Raw genomic sequence first — 17,473 nt, 5'->3', positions numbered from 1 at the left:
GTTAACGCGAGAGGAAATATAATAGACTCTAAGCTTAGATTTAGATTAAATCGAAAGAGAATTTGATTTTTGAATTTTATTATTTTATCATATGATAAAGAATTTGAGTGTCAAATCATGTAATCCTACATTAAATATTTTGGATTTATGTATTATTGTTGGTTCCATTGAATATTATATTGATATCAATATCCTCATTGTTAATAAAGTGATATAAATGATCTGAGGGGATTATAGATTCAAATAAATTGTCATTGAATATTTTTTCAAACCATAAAAATTTAATGAATGAAATTAGTTTCACTTTGGTACAAAGGAACAAAAGCGAGTGTTCATTGAGGCTTAACAAAAACCTTGGAGGGATGTGCAGTCAAATCTAGAAAGATGAACTATATATATATATATATATATATATATATATATATATATATATATATATATATATATATATATATATATAATTAAGACAAACTGTGTGAGTATTATTTGTCATTATATCATTGAGAATATATTATCTTTAGTATTTGATAATGATTCCATTGTAATTATATGTGATAAATTTTAAAAACTTTTTATCTATCTAGTTAAAAGCTTAATTAACAAACTATATCCAAAACGAGGAGTAGACAAGAGGAAGGTGAGACTTTGTTGAATATTTGAAAGTGCAAAGGAATATTAAATCAACTAAGAAAAAATGATGTAAAAGTTGATAAAGAAAAAGTGTTGCTTCTTGCATCATTCACCAATACCTATGATCATTTTGTGAATATATTTAGCCACTATGTGTAAAATTACTAGTACCCATCGAACATATTTAAGAAGCTTTAGTGTCTTATCCTAATATATATATATATATATATACACACACGCTTTGAAATTTGGCAATTTCGATTTTATGAAATATGAACAAGAATGGAATCGATTCTAAACACTTTTAGTTTCTGGTTTTGGAATTAGCAGCTTTAAATTTCGGAACGGATGGTTCTAGTTCTGATTTTGGTTCAAGTTTTATTTTTAAATCAATATTAATATTTAATTTCTTTTATTTTTATTAAAAATAAAAAATAAAAATAAAAAATAAAAATGAACTAGATGAGAACTAATTCAAACATTACTATAATATGTCACCTAGTTCAAATAAAAATTGAGCTTGATGAGCCCCAAGTTCGAATGGGTCTCATCTAAGATATGTTAAAATGACACTTATTACTAAAATTTATTTTATAATAATTGATTAAGTTGTTAAATGACACTTGTACTGTTGAAGAAGAACTCAAAATTTTGATCTCTACCATATCAAATTTTACTAGTTCGGCTTGGAAGAAGATTAAACCCATAATATTGCTTTTCTGGTCTTTTAATTAAATATGACCGAAGCCCAAAGGTGTGGGAGACAAACAAAAATGCATAATGAAAGACTAGAAGAGTATTATTCTTACTAGTTCTTTAATAAAAATAAAATAGTAAAAGACTCCAAGGAAAAGTCTTCTGTTCATCAGCTTAAATGCATAAGGAAATCCACATTGGTTCTTATGTATTAGTGCCTCTCGTCCCCTTCTCTCTCACTCCAATGTATGGTATAAGTGGAGATGCTTCAAAATCCAGTGTATGATATTTGTGTTGTTGGAGTTCAAAGAGAGAATAGCATTTGTATCACTGTTAAAAAAAGAACGTGTCATTGCTACTATTTTGACTTTCGATCAGATCTCAAGTTTGACTCCTAACTCAGTATTACCGCTCCTCAGTGGTCGACCACACAAACAGCGAGAAATGATTCAGATGGCCATAGACAGACGTCTGTATGCCAAAAGCTACTCGATGAAAGGTCTAAAGAATTAACGTAACCTATTTAGTTAGTGTCACTTCAAAAACATTATTCCATACCAACACTTCCTTAATTTATCGCATGCAGTGGAAAATGATCAGCTCTATTTGTTTTGTCCAGTTTAAATTCAAAGGTAAGAAGACGGTGTTAGTTAATATATCGCACAATCATGTTTGAACCGACAAGAAAAGGAAGGAAAGAAAGAGGAGAGAGACGGCTTGATGTAATGTAATAATACACGTAGAAGAAAAAGAGGATCATTGGCATAAATAATTAATGCAAGCCATTCCTATTATTATAAACGAGGATCAGCATGGAGTGATAAAATTTCTATTATTATTGACTTTGGATTGAGATGGACTTGGAAGTCATATTTTAAGTAATCCAACAGACCAAACTAGTATTCATCTATAAATAGTCATTATGAATCCAATGCTTCAATTTTTAGGTTATCGATGATAACACAGCAAAGAACTCAATCCACTTGGTTTAAGTAAAACATTGACTTGGAAGCGGTACCGGTGCTGGTTCTTTCTGTATTGTTACGAGTCCCATTCATACAGCATGGTTCCAACTTCATGCACCTCCTTTTGGTTCTATAAATACCCCCCCATCCATCCACTCTCTCCCCATCGAGTGTTTGTGTTTGTGTTTGCATATCATCTGCCGTGAGAGGAATTGCTTCATAAGCTCGCTAATGGTGAGTGAGAGAGACGCTATATAGATATATATTCTGCCTCCCCCGAATGAATACAGCTTTGCTTCCCTTATAGGGACGCCTATCTATCTATGTAGTACTGCGGTTTCTATTCTACTCTATGTGGTTTGTGATGGATGCCGCATGGTGGTGCAGGCTTCAAACCAGATCAAGACGGCCGCGCATGCTCGAGGGGGCGTCCCCAAATGTCCATGCGACAGCGAGTCTCGTTGGAGCATGGAACCTGCTGACAAAATCACAGGCATCAGCGTCGGCGCTTCTTCATGCGTAAACTCTATTAAGATAACCTTCGACATAGACGGAAGCACTCGCGTAACTCCCAGATACGGCGGCCCCGGCGGTGAACTATTCCAGGCATGCCTCTCCAACCTCCATTCGTCTATTCTATTCTTTTGCCTTCCCCTCGTACTAATAATACCTGCAATCAAACGCACTATTTACAACATATATAAATCACTAAATGTATCATTGCTCTAATTGCCTCGCAGTTTACTCTCATGCCGGATGAATACCTCACCTCCGTTTCTGGGTATGTCAAGCACGACTGTTCTGAATTCCCTTGTGTATCTCAACTCACGTTCACCACCAGTCTTGGAAAGACATATGGTCCATATGGAGGTGGGGGTGGAACCTTTTTCCAAGTCAATGTAGAATATGACGAGATTAAGGGCTTTTTTGGACATGCAACGACCGAGTACCTCACTGCATTTGGAGTCTACGTGATGCTGGCTTAGCCATCTCTTGTGGAGGGTGTTTACTATCTATCTCTGTGTGCCATGATGAATAAGGATGCCAATGTCCTGGCATCTATGTTTGAGTTGGGTGTCTGTTTACTATCTATCTATCTTCATGCACTAATAATATGATGATGTGTCTCGTTGGTGACATTTGCAACACATCGTTGGCCCATTCAGTAATAATAAGTTTAACTAGAAATATTTTCTTGTGCTTCACCAACTTATATGATATATAATATCTGCGTAGTCGTAATTTCATAATCACTCAAAATGTTTGACGAGATTATTTAAGTTTATAATCAAAAGAGTCCCTCCCAGTAACATCATCCGCTAACGAATTGATATTTTGAAAAGAAGCATAGCATCTTAAATTTCAAGTTATAATATGATATAAATAATAATAGTATGTTAAATATACGATGATGAAGATTATAATTTATACTCTATATTTTAGCTCATCCACTTTTGAAGTCAAAATCTAAACCACATTTTATTTGTTCCTGAACAACAAGCTTCTATATTTGTTACTTCCAAGAAACAATCTTCTTTCTATGGTACCACATGGAGATTGCATGGTGTTCTCTAGGAGGGATGGGGTCTCATTTTCTTAGATTTCCTGTTGCCTCATTCTACTAGTTGCTCCTTTAGCTCACAGTTCGGCTGCCTTATGATCGATTCTTCGTGAAGCTATGGATCTACTAGTAAGTAAGTCAGTCAGTCTGACCAAACTAGGGACGCTTGATTTGATATCAAACGTGAAGTTGTACTAATGTATCTGAAATATCTTAGAGCATTTTAAGGTTCATCTCAGTTGTAGCTTTATAGGCGATCGTGCAACTAACCCGTTATAAGATCATTGTGGTTTGATTAGTATCACTTTTTGATCTTTGAGCAGGTTTAACGAACTGAGTCCTTAGTTATATGTATATGCTTGTTATTGAAAAAATACGACATAGAAGAAGATAAAAATACTATGGAAACAAATAACAAACACAAGATCAATAATACTTTAGGAAAGATATTTAGGCTTGAAACGTGTATAAACATTTTCCTAAAAACGATATTTTCATCCACTTCTCAATAAAATTGTCATGGGTTTGATGCAAATAGTTTTAATGGATATGACAAGCCTTTACAAGATATGTATTAAGCAAATAATAAATAATCTTAATTAGAGAATATCTAATTCAATTACTCGAAGAGTAAAGAAGAAGAATATGAAAAAGATGTTTAAATAATTTACTCTCAAATATCTATTTATAGATTTTTTTTAAAAGACACGAACATTTGAAAAATAATTACCAAAATAACTATAAAAGAAAATATCTTTTTAAATAAATCTTTTAAAAAGAATTTTTTTTTTTAAAATTTGAACAATTTATAACACCTATATGGATGATCATCGAGTGTTTCAAGATCAACTCGTAACGAACAATTTCTATTACGCTACTTTCTAAAGCCCAATGGACGTACGTGTCAATTCAGATGCAGTCGCATCAAAATATTAGTGCAAGACTACAATAATAAACTCAAAAAGAAAGAAAGAGGCGGGTTCCCATCATAACCTTGGCAAGAGTGTTTCATTTAAGGATCTATAGAGTGAGCACTGAGACCCACCCCATGGTTGTCTTTGTGGTGTCTAACAATCCTATCTTCTTTATTCGCTATTTGCAGAGATTAGTCGTTACCAACTGTCAATTAAATTTGAAGGGAAAAAAACCAAGCCAAAGAACATTAAACAAATGGATTTGATAACGGGGCTGGCAAACAAACAGCATAAAAACCATACTTAATGTTTCTGTTCCATAATCTCTAATCATTTTTTTTCTTTTTGGTGAGGAGGGTATCAGGGTTTGGTCCAGCGGATCTAAGAAAGTCCGACTATAACTTACGAAAGACAGAAGATTCAGTCTCGTTCAACGATTTTTTATATATTTAAAATATTGTTTTTTTATGACGATAACTTGGAAGAGATTGAAGGTTCCAAACAAATTTGTGAACCTGCCAACTAAACTAAAAAGCCTTAATTATTGATGGCAAGTTAAAAACAAATTTAAGTATCAGTTCCCATCATCACCGCTTACACTTTCCAAGAAAGAAAGAAAGAAAAGGATAAATATCATCGTGCCACTAAAGACATAAATACAAGAAAATTAATTAGGGTAAAATCTGGAGACGAACATTCAATAAAGCATGCATCTCAGTGCACTGCAAGTTGGTGCACATTGGCGTAATTTTTGTCGGCTAGGATTAGAGTGGAACAACCAGAAAACAATATCAGGCAAAATTTGGAGTCAAGGGTCAGACTCTCTTACCATATTTCTATTTTAGTGCATTCTTGGGTTTTATGTTCTATATCATATTTACATTTGGTTTTTCCCTACAACCATATTTAATCTGCATATAATGAACAAAAAAAGAAAGTTGCTTGTTGGAGTGACAACAGACTGCAAGAATGAAGCAGTCCAGGTGATATCAGAATACTCATTTGCATGGATAAAACAACACCGTTATTGTGATGCATAGTGGGTCTGTGAGGGAATGTGGGATCACTAAGAGGAACACATTTAAGAAATAAACCATGGGAAGCAAGATTTTCTCAGTTACAAGAAACATAGGACTATATTTTTTTTTTTCTATACAGCTGTTATATCATATGGATAAACAAATCAGCATAAGAGGATATGAAAAAGAAAACAAAACACAGATCAAGAAAGAAAACGCAATCAGAATACTCTAGTGATATTTCCTGGTTTGCATTCACATGTGCACAAATTTCTTGAACCTTCCACAGTCCGTTGTGACCGCCTTGTCTGCAGCTTGATGTTCACCAATTTACCAGCAATCTGTCGTATCCAAATGGAGGAAATAAAAGAATTAGAATGTACAGAAATCAGCAAATGCAATTTATTCCACCTCCTTTTATATTATTCTCTTTTTTCTTTTTCCCGCTTAAATGCTGACCTAAAAAGATGACGACAATCAAGCAAAATTAAACAGAACAAAGTGACGTCTAGAAATTATTAGTACGACTGAAATAATTATTGTGAGCACAAGATCAACCGATTTCATATTAAGGAAAACAAACCATTCTCCACGTCATGTCCTCTGCACCAAGAGGCTGAGCTGGACTTGAATATAAGAAGTGCCTCGAGTACTGCAAATGTCCAACAAAAGACAACCATAGATAAGGTGGGGAAAAAAGTTTATCCTGATTATATAAACCTACTAGCTTTTTCAGAGTCCAAGCAGAACAAAATAACATAGAATAGTTTAGTCATACAGAAAAGAACCTTGGCAATGTTGATCTGCATTTCTTTGATTTGCCTGGAATCTATATTCTTAAGGAACTTAAGAAGCCATCCATGTTGTACAGCATCTTTAGAAGAAACAAAAAGCGCGATCTGCATACATCAAAATATAGAACTTCAGTGTCAGGAACACCATTTATAAATTACATCAGAGACAGAAATACTAGCATCTATAGTTTAAGAAAATATACAAAATAGTGAAGTCCAACAGAAAAATGGAAAAAAGATAAAGAACCAAAATGAAATATGTAACATAGAATGCTATGATGAAAAATTCTAACATCCTGATAACTCATAGAGGGCTTAGAATACTTTATGGAAGCCAAAGGCAAAATAGTCAAATTAAATTGGTCTTAGTCCCTACTAGGCTCCATAGCAGTTGCGTCCATGAGAGCTCAATGTCTAGATAGTAGATTATATTAAACAACACCCAAACCAAGTCTCTTGGTGACTGGATCCAATTACCAGATTGAGTGCTAAAGAGAACACAATCATATTCAGATTAGAATTATTCTTTCATTTTGGTCATTGATTTTGGAGGCAACCTTTGAAAGTTCTCTAGAGTCCTACTCTAGTCTAATCAATCTCAAAAGTTCTGATATTAGTATAAGGGTAGTTACTTTCCTGATAAGACTAAAATTCTAGGAGTTCTAAGATCTTGTTTCAAAGGAAGGGAATACATATTTTAGGGGCTCTTACTGTAGCCCGACTAGTATCTTTATAGAACCTTGGAATCTCTATCTCTAGTGGTAGAAAAATATCAATCTGAAGGCCCTAGAGAAATGTTGCACTGAAGTTAGATTGGAAACCTTCCCTTCGGTGGTCCAAACTTAATGGAGATAGTTCAAGGAAATATTTAAAAAAGTGAGTTAGGATTTGTTATCTGAAATGATATTGCCAATGCAATTTTATGTGGTTGCAGGTAACATCTGTAATACCAGGCAGCATGGTACAAAATTGGCAGTATACACAATTTCGTATCATGCCACCCGAACACTGATACCTGAAACAAGGTCGAACTGGCTGCTTTGACCCAAAGTATCATATCTGGGTGGTAGACCCTTCATACCATTCGATATGGTCGAAATTCGACCATCACTAACTAGTACAAGTAGGTAATGATTGAATTTCGACTGGTACCAGCCCCCAATGGTCAATACCAGCCCCGATCGAATTGCCCATTAGGACCTCTTTAGGGCTTCTATAAGCCCCTCTCTACCCTCTCTTTCTCTCTCTCGTTCCCTCTCAATCTCTCATTGTCTTTTTTCTTGGGGCAAGAATGCAAGAGAAGTTGTATTAAAAAATAAAGATGGTTACAATGTGCAAAGGGTCAAGCTCCACCACACCAAAAGTGTACAGAGCATCACAAACATCCCCCAAAGGAGGCCACCCCCATATTTAGAGACAGCCAAAATATGCAAGGGACCCATGAGAATCATGTCATTCTGATGTATTCTCTTTTTTAGCGCATCAGCTTCAATCAGCCTTCGCAATTCGTCCGAGAACTCTGAAAGTGACAACAAGATCTTCTCCTTGAACTTACACAGGTGAGTGACAAAGTCGATTGGCTTGTTAGCTTCTCGATGGATGGAGAATTCTAGAAACTCAAAGCACTCTCGAATAATATGAATATGCTCAAAAGTAATCCAGCACCACCATGGCGTACTATAACGACCATTGAGGATATCCACCACGACTTGTGAACCGGACCAAAGATGGACCGATTGGAATGGCCTTCTTCTAGCTTCAGAAAGGCTAAGGAGGATAGCCTATAATTCATGTTGAATAATGGGACCTTCAATCTACCTTCTGCTATAGAACAAAAGGAGCTCCCAAAATGGTCACGAAAAACACATCCCAAACTAGCCATGGAAGTGAAAAGGATGCATCAGTATGTAAGACGATAATGCCCTCAGAGAGGGGAGGTTCAATGGTGCCATGTAGACTTAGCAGTTGCAAAGTTTGGATATAGATTCCAATTTGCAGCAATAGCCCGACTTGAAGCAATGTCTGCTACAGTTGTGGATTCATTTTGGATTCTCCTGTTCACGTCTTGCACAATTGCTGAGATAATGACATCTAGAGGTCTTTGGGCATTTGACGTAAAACTTTGGTTCCTCTCACGTCTTGCATAGTTATGGATTCATTCTGGATTCTCTTGCTCACGTCTTGCACATTTGATAAGATAATGACATCTAAAGGTTTCTGGGCGTTTGACTTAAATCTTCGGTTCCTCTCAACCTAGATATAATATATTGTAGATGTGAAGGATAGTTTTCCGATTCAACTTATCAAACTCTCGTTGTTTCATTGACTGCATACCCATGCCAATTCTACGTTTCACCCCTCTAGGGGGGTGGGGTAGGTTGCATCTACTCAATATGGCTCCCCAAACACGTGATGAGAAAGTAAAATCAACGAATAGGTGATGGATGCTTTCATCTCCTTGACTAAATAAGTAGCAGGAAGATTTGGTGTAGATTCGCCACATTATCAGTCTATCCAAAGTGCTTAATTTGTTCAAACAAACAAGCCAAGAGATGAAAGAATACCGTGGGATGCCGACACTCCACTCTTATTCACAATCTTTATATTATGGATGATCTTATGACCAATAAATATATGGTGATAATTGGTCATTTTCTTTCGAGCTTGATTGTTTATAGAATACAGAACAATAGGTCAATGGTGCTAGTAAAAGATCCAGTGCACTCCAACCTCCCTGGCCCTATATGCCACATTCATACTTCCTCAAGGCTCCTCGGACACATGTTGTTAATGACGATGAGGCAACAATCGTTATCATGTTGATGCATCAGTGATGTGTCTTGTTAATACAATATATCATGGGAGCAGTTCCAAGATTCGGTGGTAGTTGAAATCCTAAATTTTTGGTGCATCAATGACCACTGGTTGTGGAATCCCATCATCTATTTTGGTGGTAGTTGAAATCCTAAACTTTTGACACCTAATCCAACATCTCAACTCATATCTTTGGGCAAAACTAAAAGCTACATATACTATCTCTTCACATGCTCAAAAGCAAGGTTTGATGTACTGAAGCATATTGCTTCGTACAAGCAGTACATATCGGTCCAATAGAGGATCGGTACGGGTGATAGATCGGTACACCCCAATGTACCATGTGTTAGTATGCTCGGTATAGATCGACACGTACCGTAATGATAGTTGGTTGGTACACTGGTACGGACTAGTAATGTGAACCATGCCCAAAAAACTTGAGTTAAGCAACAAAGACTTTGTCCTTCAATAATCACCACTATCACATTGAGTTGTGCTCCTACACAATCAACAAATCAATTGCTGCCTGAAACTCAAAGTTAGGGCTAACCAGGCCTCTTAGGTCTTACACCAAGGCCATCCTAAGCCCGAGAAGGGGTTGGTCAAGTGGTAGACAAAGAGGAGTCCTATCCTAATGATGTCTCAAATGGACTACAATATCTTGAACAACCCTCGTTAATGAAATCTACACTAGGCTATGCATCCTATTCTCTGCACAAATGGTGGGTAAATTGTCCTTACAATTTGCAGTACAAGATTCTAATTATTATTAATCCAATTTAGTACCACTAGAAAATATTCCTTTATAGGGGTGAAGCAATATCTTTTAATTAAAAGTAATGAATTTTTTTCGTCTTTACAATTTGTGGTATGTAACATCTCTCTTCATCCCTCACATTGTAAGAAAAATAATAATTTCATGATGCGCTATCGTCACAACATCCTGGCCTACTAGTGTAGTGTGGCAATCAAGTAGACTTGAGAGGCAAAAATTCCTTAAAGATGCAATCCTCACAAAACCTAGGTCGGTTTGTTCTACAGTCATCCTCAAACCACCATGGACAAACACGTTTGAAGGTTGGAGGTGATAATTTATTTAATATATACAATTTGAAAAAATGTGATCTAACAAATGGCAGCAGTCAAATTTATGTTTAATCTTGGACCCCACTTGATGGGGTACTCTCCCCCAACCTTTTGCTCATAAATTTATTCTGACTACATGTTCAAGAAAATTTTAAAAATTGTGCACAAATTGACATAAATGTCAGCATGCTGTATAATTCTATTATAGAAAAACTTGATTTTCTATTCAGCATTGGCTGCCCAATCAAATGACCTCCAATTTTGGAGGCTTCAGTCGAGTCTTTTTTAGACACCAAGAAGTTCTTACAACAGATCAACATTACACAATTCAACAAGACAAAATCCAGCATGTTGTCTCTCAAACCTACAGTTCTGGATTTATAAACCTAGTGAAACTTGCAACAGAAAGACCTCACAAAAGACTGATTTCTAATGCAGAATTTTCCAAATCCAAATAGATACCATTTCGATGATCATCTATCTAAGAAACAAGTTGAAAATTTCATAAGTGCCTTCTTACAAATAAGGTGTACTCAAGGGACGAAGATTTGTTATAAATGAAAAATTCTAATAATCCGAAAAATCCTTACTCAGTCCAAAATATTCTACAAAATTCAAGGCCTAATAGTCAAATTGGATTTATGACGATCCTTACTAGGCCCCACAACACTTGGTTGGGTCTGACATCCAAATCATGACTATATAAACTGGATCCAGTCAAGACTATAGAGAACATTTTGAGAGGCCTTAATCTTATTTGAATTTAAAATATAATTAAACTTTCGTCATTGTTTTTTAGAAAAATTTTGAAAATCCTCTAGTGTCCTATTCGAAATTTAATTAGTCTGCAAATGCCCTAATATAGGTGTAGTAGTATAGATTATGCTAGTTATTTTTTACAGTCTGAATTCCAAGTTCTAAATTGCTGATCAAGAGGGATTTCTGGTGACATGGGATACTTGTAAGAATATAAACTCAAGTTTTATCCTGCACTGGTTGGATACAAGATGGAGTAAGGATGAGAGGCTATAACTAAGTTCTCATAAATCCTTGATGCATCACAAATTGTGTAATTAAATTTCCTATCTTTATTGTTTCCTTCTATTTGTCTTCTCTTTGTTCTTTCTGCTTTACTTTCTTGGAGGTGCCCTTCCCTCAAAGAAAGAAGGTGCTTGATAAGAAGCATGAGAGAGACATCATTTATAAAGGCTTGATGTCATGATGAATAATTGGTTTTATACATTAAGCCAGACTACTGACTTTCTCTTTATTGTTTTGTGTTTGAAGTATTTCAGTGAGTATTTGTTATTTATGCATATGATTAACGCAACAGTAATAATTGCCTAAATTGATTAATTGTTGCATCCAGGCATGTTATATATTTCTTATATAAGACTTCTGTCATCATCATCATATATGCATAGTGTCCATGTCCATCCTTCATAAGAGAGTAATGAAAAGAAAAATCCAAATTCATCAAAAACAAAAGGGTGGCTTACTAACATAAGGTTAGGAGCACGATTTGCCATTTCGGGTACTAGACCCATCTTGGAGATTTGTCAATACGATATGTATCAATCTATATTGTTGTATTGACACATGGTACGTTGGGACGTGCCAATAGGGACTTGGGCGAGGCATGTCTCGATGGCGAGTTGAACGAGTCCGCTTGTACCATACCAACTCAGGCAGTACAACAAACCTTGGTTAGGAGTCCTATCTAGTTCCACATTTGAACATCTACTCAAGGCTGAATATTCACCAAGTAGTTGTATTTATGCTGACCCATCTCTATGCAAATACTTCAAGTCCTAGAGGCAAAAGGACTGTACCCATTCAGGATTTTGCTTTCAAGAAAATGAAATGACTTTAACTGAGCAACTACTGTATCAAGTCTTCAATCCAATGGTTATCCGAAAAACATAAAGGAACTTTCAAAGCTAAAATATACGAGTGCAAAAGATGCATTACCTTCCGATAATCAAGTATTCCTTCAAAAGGAAGCTCTAATTCATCACTGACAATAACAGGTATACATCCACTAACTATTGCGTCAAACAGCCTAGCAGAGGATGGGGTATCCCCAGCTGGGCTGAGGCAAAAGAGAGATCTACCATGAATGCAACACAAATAAGTTGATAGGTGTAATAATACAAGGTTCTTCAAGGATAAATAACAAATATCATAAACAAATTACCTGCGCATGCCATTCTGAGCTGCAGCTTTCCCAGATTCACCAGCACTTCCCTCTTCTACAATAACACCCTCGGTGTTATGCAATGCTTCCACAAGTTTACTACGAATTTTACCTCCCTGGACAAGAAATACACCCTTGGTTTGAGCATACAAAGACAAATAGCTTCATGCCCAAAACGAAAGTAACATACTAGTCAAGAAGATCATCATTTTTATGAAAAGTGGAGGCAAATCTTACAGCATTTCTCTTAAGCCTTCCACGAAAGAATATCAATGTTTTTCTTTCTGACTGCACGTCATGTAAGCATTGTGAATTACAAAAATCAACATTGGGAACATAAGGAAGGATAAGGTCTTTTTCTAGCCAGACTTGCCCTGGTTTATACCTACCATAGTTAGATCCAAATTCAAGATTACTGCATGGCACATATGAGAGGGTCTATAGATTGCTGGAAAAAAAGTACATGATGTTATTACCAGTTTCCAGTGGAGTCCATATCTGGTAGAAGCCAAATTGCATTTTTCATGAACCGGCGAACAGATTTGAAAGACCAAGGGTGATGGACTGGAAGTATATGATCTCTACCTCCAGATCTTTTCCAGGCAGCCTGGTCAGTCACCCACTTTAAAGCCTCCTGATATCAAATAGAACTGCAAAATAAGATATTTGATCCATGGTACCCAACAAAACTACTTCAAGCATTGATGAAACAAATTTTTTCTTGCAACTTTAGTGAAAGTCAACACTTGTCCATTTCTGTAATATGAATACATCTATGGTACACTTAAATAATTAAATTTAGAGTACTAGTCAGGTGTCGAACTTTAGATAAGTAATTATAGGTTTTATATATACAGTTAGTTTCAACTTTCAAATATATATTACTAAATTAGTTTCTAAATTTTATTCAATTAATTATGGACATGGATTCACATTTACACCGACTGCATCATATCAATCTGATCCTGTGTCAATGGGCAATATACTAGAGCATACCGAAGTATACCAACACCTAAACTAATATTTAGTACTTTTACCACTATATTAAACTATGCCACTTCATATTAGACAAAGTTGGTGGTCACATTTTTATCTTTTTACATATACCTAAGAGTTGATAATACAAAATGACAACCACTAGATAGGCTCTTTAGCATATAATATCTTTCTGTAAGTTTGAATGTTTTGCTTAAGAAGCTTGCACAGTAGGTCATTATCTTATAAAATTTACAAGCAATCTATGATATGTATCTTTGCAAGTTACGTGGGAAGGTATCTCAGCATGGCACAAACCAAGAATAGTATTAAGATTTGTCTCAGAATACAAGACTAACAAGACGCAAAAAGAACTTCAAATGTCAGGGTACTGTATAATCAAGATTGTTTTTGACAAGATAAACCCTTGGTTCAGTTCTTCTATATCCATGCTCAGGTTTGCATCCCTCTGGGTAGTTACACAATGGAATATAGTGTACAAAACAAACATGGACCAAGCAAAGATGCACAGTCAACAAATAACATAAGCCTCAGAAAGTACAACCAAGCATCTAAATCAACAATTACTAAACCACTTACTTTCTTCTAAATACCTTGTGAGTTACAGCATGTAAACTATCAGAAATCAAAGATAAAGATTTAACTAATGAAACAACTTATGTAAAAACCCTTTAGGTAGTAAATGTTGCATTATTGTTTTATTCATAAAAAAGGTTAGAAGGTGTATGATCAGTATGAGTAATCATTGCATTTTAAAATTGAACCTCGGGTCAGATTTACCCGACGCTTTAATGGACCGGTTCGGGCCTTGAACTACATGACCGAGTAATTTTGAAGGTCAAGGTTCAGCCTCTGTAGCCTCTAAGCAGTCTAGGCAATGCTACAACAAAAACAAAAATTTAATTTTCAGCTTTTACCACATACTGAGCTTGACAGCAGACACAAATACAGACCTAAGCTAGACCTTGTTCTCAATTATCCTGACATATCCTCCTCACATCCCTTGATAGGAGCGGCCAAACAAAAAGGCTATCTGGCCTATCAGCAATGGAACTTGGAACAACTCTAGCTAGTCTTGTATGCCCTATTTTAAGGGCCCTGATACCAGATCAGTGGCTAACATAGCATGGGATGATGGGGCATCTTTCTCGATGCAATGGACCAGCTTATATGACAATCTTACTAGGCTTGAAGACCATTTGCCACTTGAAATCAGAGTAGATTAACAAATGGCACAAAATTCAAGCATGACTACCAGATGGAAATAGGATTCAGTTAAGCTATGGTTTGACCATTAAAAGCATCCTAGAATCAATCTATCAAGAGAAGTTCCAAAAGAATCCTAACAAATATCATAATAAGACTGAGAAAATAAGACAAGGGAGGAAACCTAACAAGCAATATTTATGAATTTTTGTCATTGATTTTAGCAGCTATTGTAGTGTCCCAATATAGGATCCAATCCAAAAATGTTAACATAGGTATACTGTAGTTAGCTTGTTATTTTCCTATATTAGCTTTTGCCCCAAAAATGTAAATAAATTATTATATGCATCCTAAATCATATGGTTAGATAATGTTTCTCTTTTTGTCTCACTTTCTCTACTTGCCTCGCTTTTCTTATGCAGAGGCATCCTGCCAAAAGTAGATAATTTAAAATTAGTAGATAGATAACTTGACTAAGGTTTGACCTCTTAGTGTTCTTCGGTATAGAGAAAAAATATGTTGACAGTTGTAAGTAGTCACTGCCCTAAGCTTATCTATCTTTTCTGCAAGTATAAAAACATAAATGTCAGTTATTTAAGTACCACAATTGACATGATCCAAAATCACATGACAAAACAACAGCTCCGAAAATAAATATTTCAATAATTCATCAGACCCTGTAAAGTGCCTTGCACTGTTGCTTCTCAAGTAAGAAATAGCTAATTGTTGTGAAAAATGGAATGTAGAAAAGTTCCGCCTCCTCCTGTCTATGAACCCTAATAACATTCTTCAATATCCTCTCAGATTCTGGAGCAATCAGATCTGCCCAAAGCCAGTAATCAATAGAATGCTGCAAAAAACAATGAAAAAGAAAGTTTGCTTCTAAAGTCAGATTCTACAATGACAAGGAAGCATTATAAGAATATAGTTATGTGCTAGGATACCAATCCTGAGTTATTTTTTGCTCAAATATCATAAAGAAAATGATGACACAATGACACAACATTATTAGACACCATGATATCACAAATTCAACAAATTGGTCAAATTTAGCTTTCAGGAAATGGTTTTGATAATCAGACAAGAAATAACTAATGACAACAAGTACTTAATTAAAAGAAATTACAAATTCCATGCTCTTTATAAGAGCTTCAACCAACCAAGAGCATCAACGAAGAGGACTCATTTTATGCATTGATTATAAGTTTTATGCACCATCACGGTCCCATATGATGTTCATCCAAGAGCAGTCAAGGTTCACCATAAGAAATTATAAATTTAGAATTGGCAAGCTGTCCCAAATATCAATCCAGTCATTTTAAGTTCACTTCTAAAAAGCTGACATCATGAGATGCAACTCTAGGATTGAAGACCCCTCTGTGGAGCTGACAAGTACTGTTTTGACATAATGTGGTTTCCCAACAAAGTATATGGAGTTTCAAACATCTCACTGTTTTTTTTTTTTTCTAGTATTGATGTAGAATCTAAGTGGTTCCAACCAATCATTGTCATTAGTTCAACGCACTAGATTTGCAAGTGGTTTCAACTCCTCAATAACGTTAAATCAATGCACTGAATCATATATCATTTTTCAAAAGAATCCCCTCATTCTTCGACTAGAGTTCAACAACCCATTTGGAAACAGAGAAGACAGTCAAAGTACCTGTTCGATCAGGCGATGCACGGGACTGCCGTTGGAGGTTAGGTTCACGGTCTCCTTATAGGTGTTCCTGAACAGCCACAGTAGATCGTAGGTGAATTTGGAGGGCATGTCATACACGTAGACCCGGACCACGGAGGGCGCCGACCACGGATCTAGGGGATCGCCGTAAAGCCTCTCCGTCTCCTCCTTCCACATTGAGTCGTCGAGCGCCTTGGCGGCGGCGGCGGTGGGAGCATCACCATCGTCAGGCACGGCCGACTGAGATGCAGCAGCATCGGCGGGGGAGGAGGAGGAGAAAGGGGGCGCGCGGGTGGTGAGGAACTTCTCGAGGGATGCGACGAAGGAGTAGTCGGGAGGAGGGCCGGCATCAGAGCTAGGGTTGGGATTTCGCTTGGAGAGGTGGAGCGGGGAGTCGAGGGGGTCGGAGATCAAGAGGCAGCGAGAGGAAGAGGAATTGTTGTGGAAGAAGAAGAAGAAGGTGAGGAAGAGAGCGAGTAGGGAGAGGGATGTGACGGCGAGGGAGGAGGAGAAGGGGAAGGAAGTGGATCTCAGACCACCTGTGGGGAAGTGCTTCCCTGCCATTTGAGGAGAGAGAATAGGAGCGTTGCGGTATGAACAAGACAATGGATTCTTGGGTTGCAGGCGACTTGCCTATTATAAGGTGGTTGCAGTGACAATGGGCTGTGCGAATGGACAATGGGCCGCAAAAGATGACATGATGGGTGAGAAGAGGGTTTGCGGCGAGTCAATTCCAATTGAGCTCCGTGCTGCATATGTGACGGTCTACATCTCAACGATGAAGCGTCTAAAGAGCATTTCTTCACCCCTTTTCTTCATCTTCAGAAATTGGCGTGTCAATTGTTATTGGCGATTTACCGAATGAACTCTCCTAAAATCATTATCTATCGTATGGTGCCTTAGTTTTCTAATTG

General features: G+C 36.5%; 2 protein-coding genes across 2 annotated transcripts; one reads left to right on the top strand and one right to left on the bottom strand.

Annotated features, from left to right (window-relative positions):
• Positions 1–2,438: 2,438 nt before the first annotated feature.
• Positions 2,439–3,439, top strand: LOC135637861 (jacalin-related lectin 3-like). The gene is made up of 3 exons (XM_065150703.1): positions 2,439–2,525; positions 2,679–2,897; positions 3,032–3,439. The coding sequence occupies exons 1-3, from the start codon at positions 2,523–2,525 to the stop codon at positions 3,275–3,277; spliced, it is 468 nt and encodes a 155-aa protein (XP_065006775.1). The 5' UTR covers positions 2,439–2,522; the 3' UTR covers positions 3,278–3,439.
• Positions 3,440–5,833: 2,394 nt separating this feature from the next.
• On the bottom strand, positions 5,834–17,177 carry LOC135639228 (probable arabinosyltransferase ARAD1). Its single transcript, XM_065153049.1, has 9 exons — positions 16,542–17,177; positions 15,555–15,728; positions 13,153–13,310; positions 12,914–13,061; positions 12,677–12,792; positions 12,451–12,589; positions 6,574–6,684; positions 6,369–6,437; positions 5,834–6,126 (listed from the first exon to the last, which is right to left on the bottom strand). Exons 1-9 carry the CDS (start codon positions 17,121–17,123, stop codon positions 6,007–6,009), a joined length of 1,617 nt encoding a protein of 538 aa, XP_065009121.1. The 5' UTR covers positions 17,124–17,177; the 3' UTR covers positions 5,834–6,006.
• Positions 17,178–17,473: the final 296 nt, after the last annotated feature.

This window comes from Musa acuminata, chromosome BXJ3-5, assembly GCF_036884655.1.
Source record: "Musa acuminata AAA Group cultivar baxijiao chromosome BXJ3-5, Cavendish_Baxijiao_AAA, whole genome shotgun sequence".
NCBI lineage: Eukaryota > Viridiplantae > Streptophyta > Magnoliopsida > Zingiberales > Musaceae > Musa > Musa acuminata.
This window is presented reverse-complemented; position numbering and strand designations above follow the sequence as displayed.

Bases quoted from the DNA above. Each gene is read 5' to 3' on its own strand.
- LOC135637861 (XM_065150703.1), top strand. The intron at 2,898-3,031 runs GCATGCCTCTCC...ATTGCCTCGCAG, and splicing joins CCGGCGGTGAACTATTCCAG to TTTACTCTCATGCCGGATGA.
- LOC135639228 (XM_065153049.1), bottom strand. From the start codon at position 17,123: ATGGCAGGGAAGCACTTCCCCACAGGTGGTCTGAGATCCACTTCCTTC. The intron at 13,311-15,554 runs GTCTGATGAATT...ATTTGATATCAG, and splicing joins AGTGCAAGGCACTTTACAGG to GAGGCTTTAAAGTGGGTGAC. The intron at 12,793-12,913 runs GTAAGATTTGCC...TTTCTTGTCCAG, and splicing joins GAAGGCTTAAGAGAAATGCT to GGAGGTAAAATTCGTAGTAA.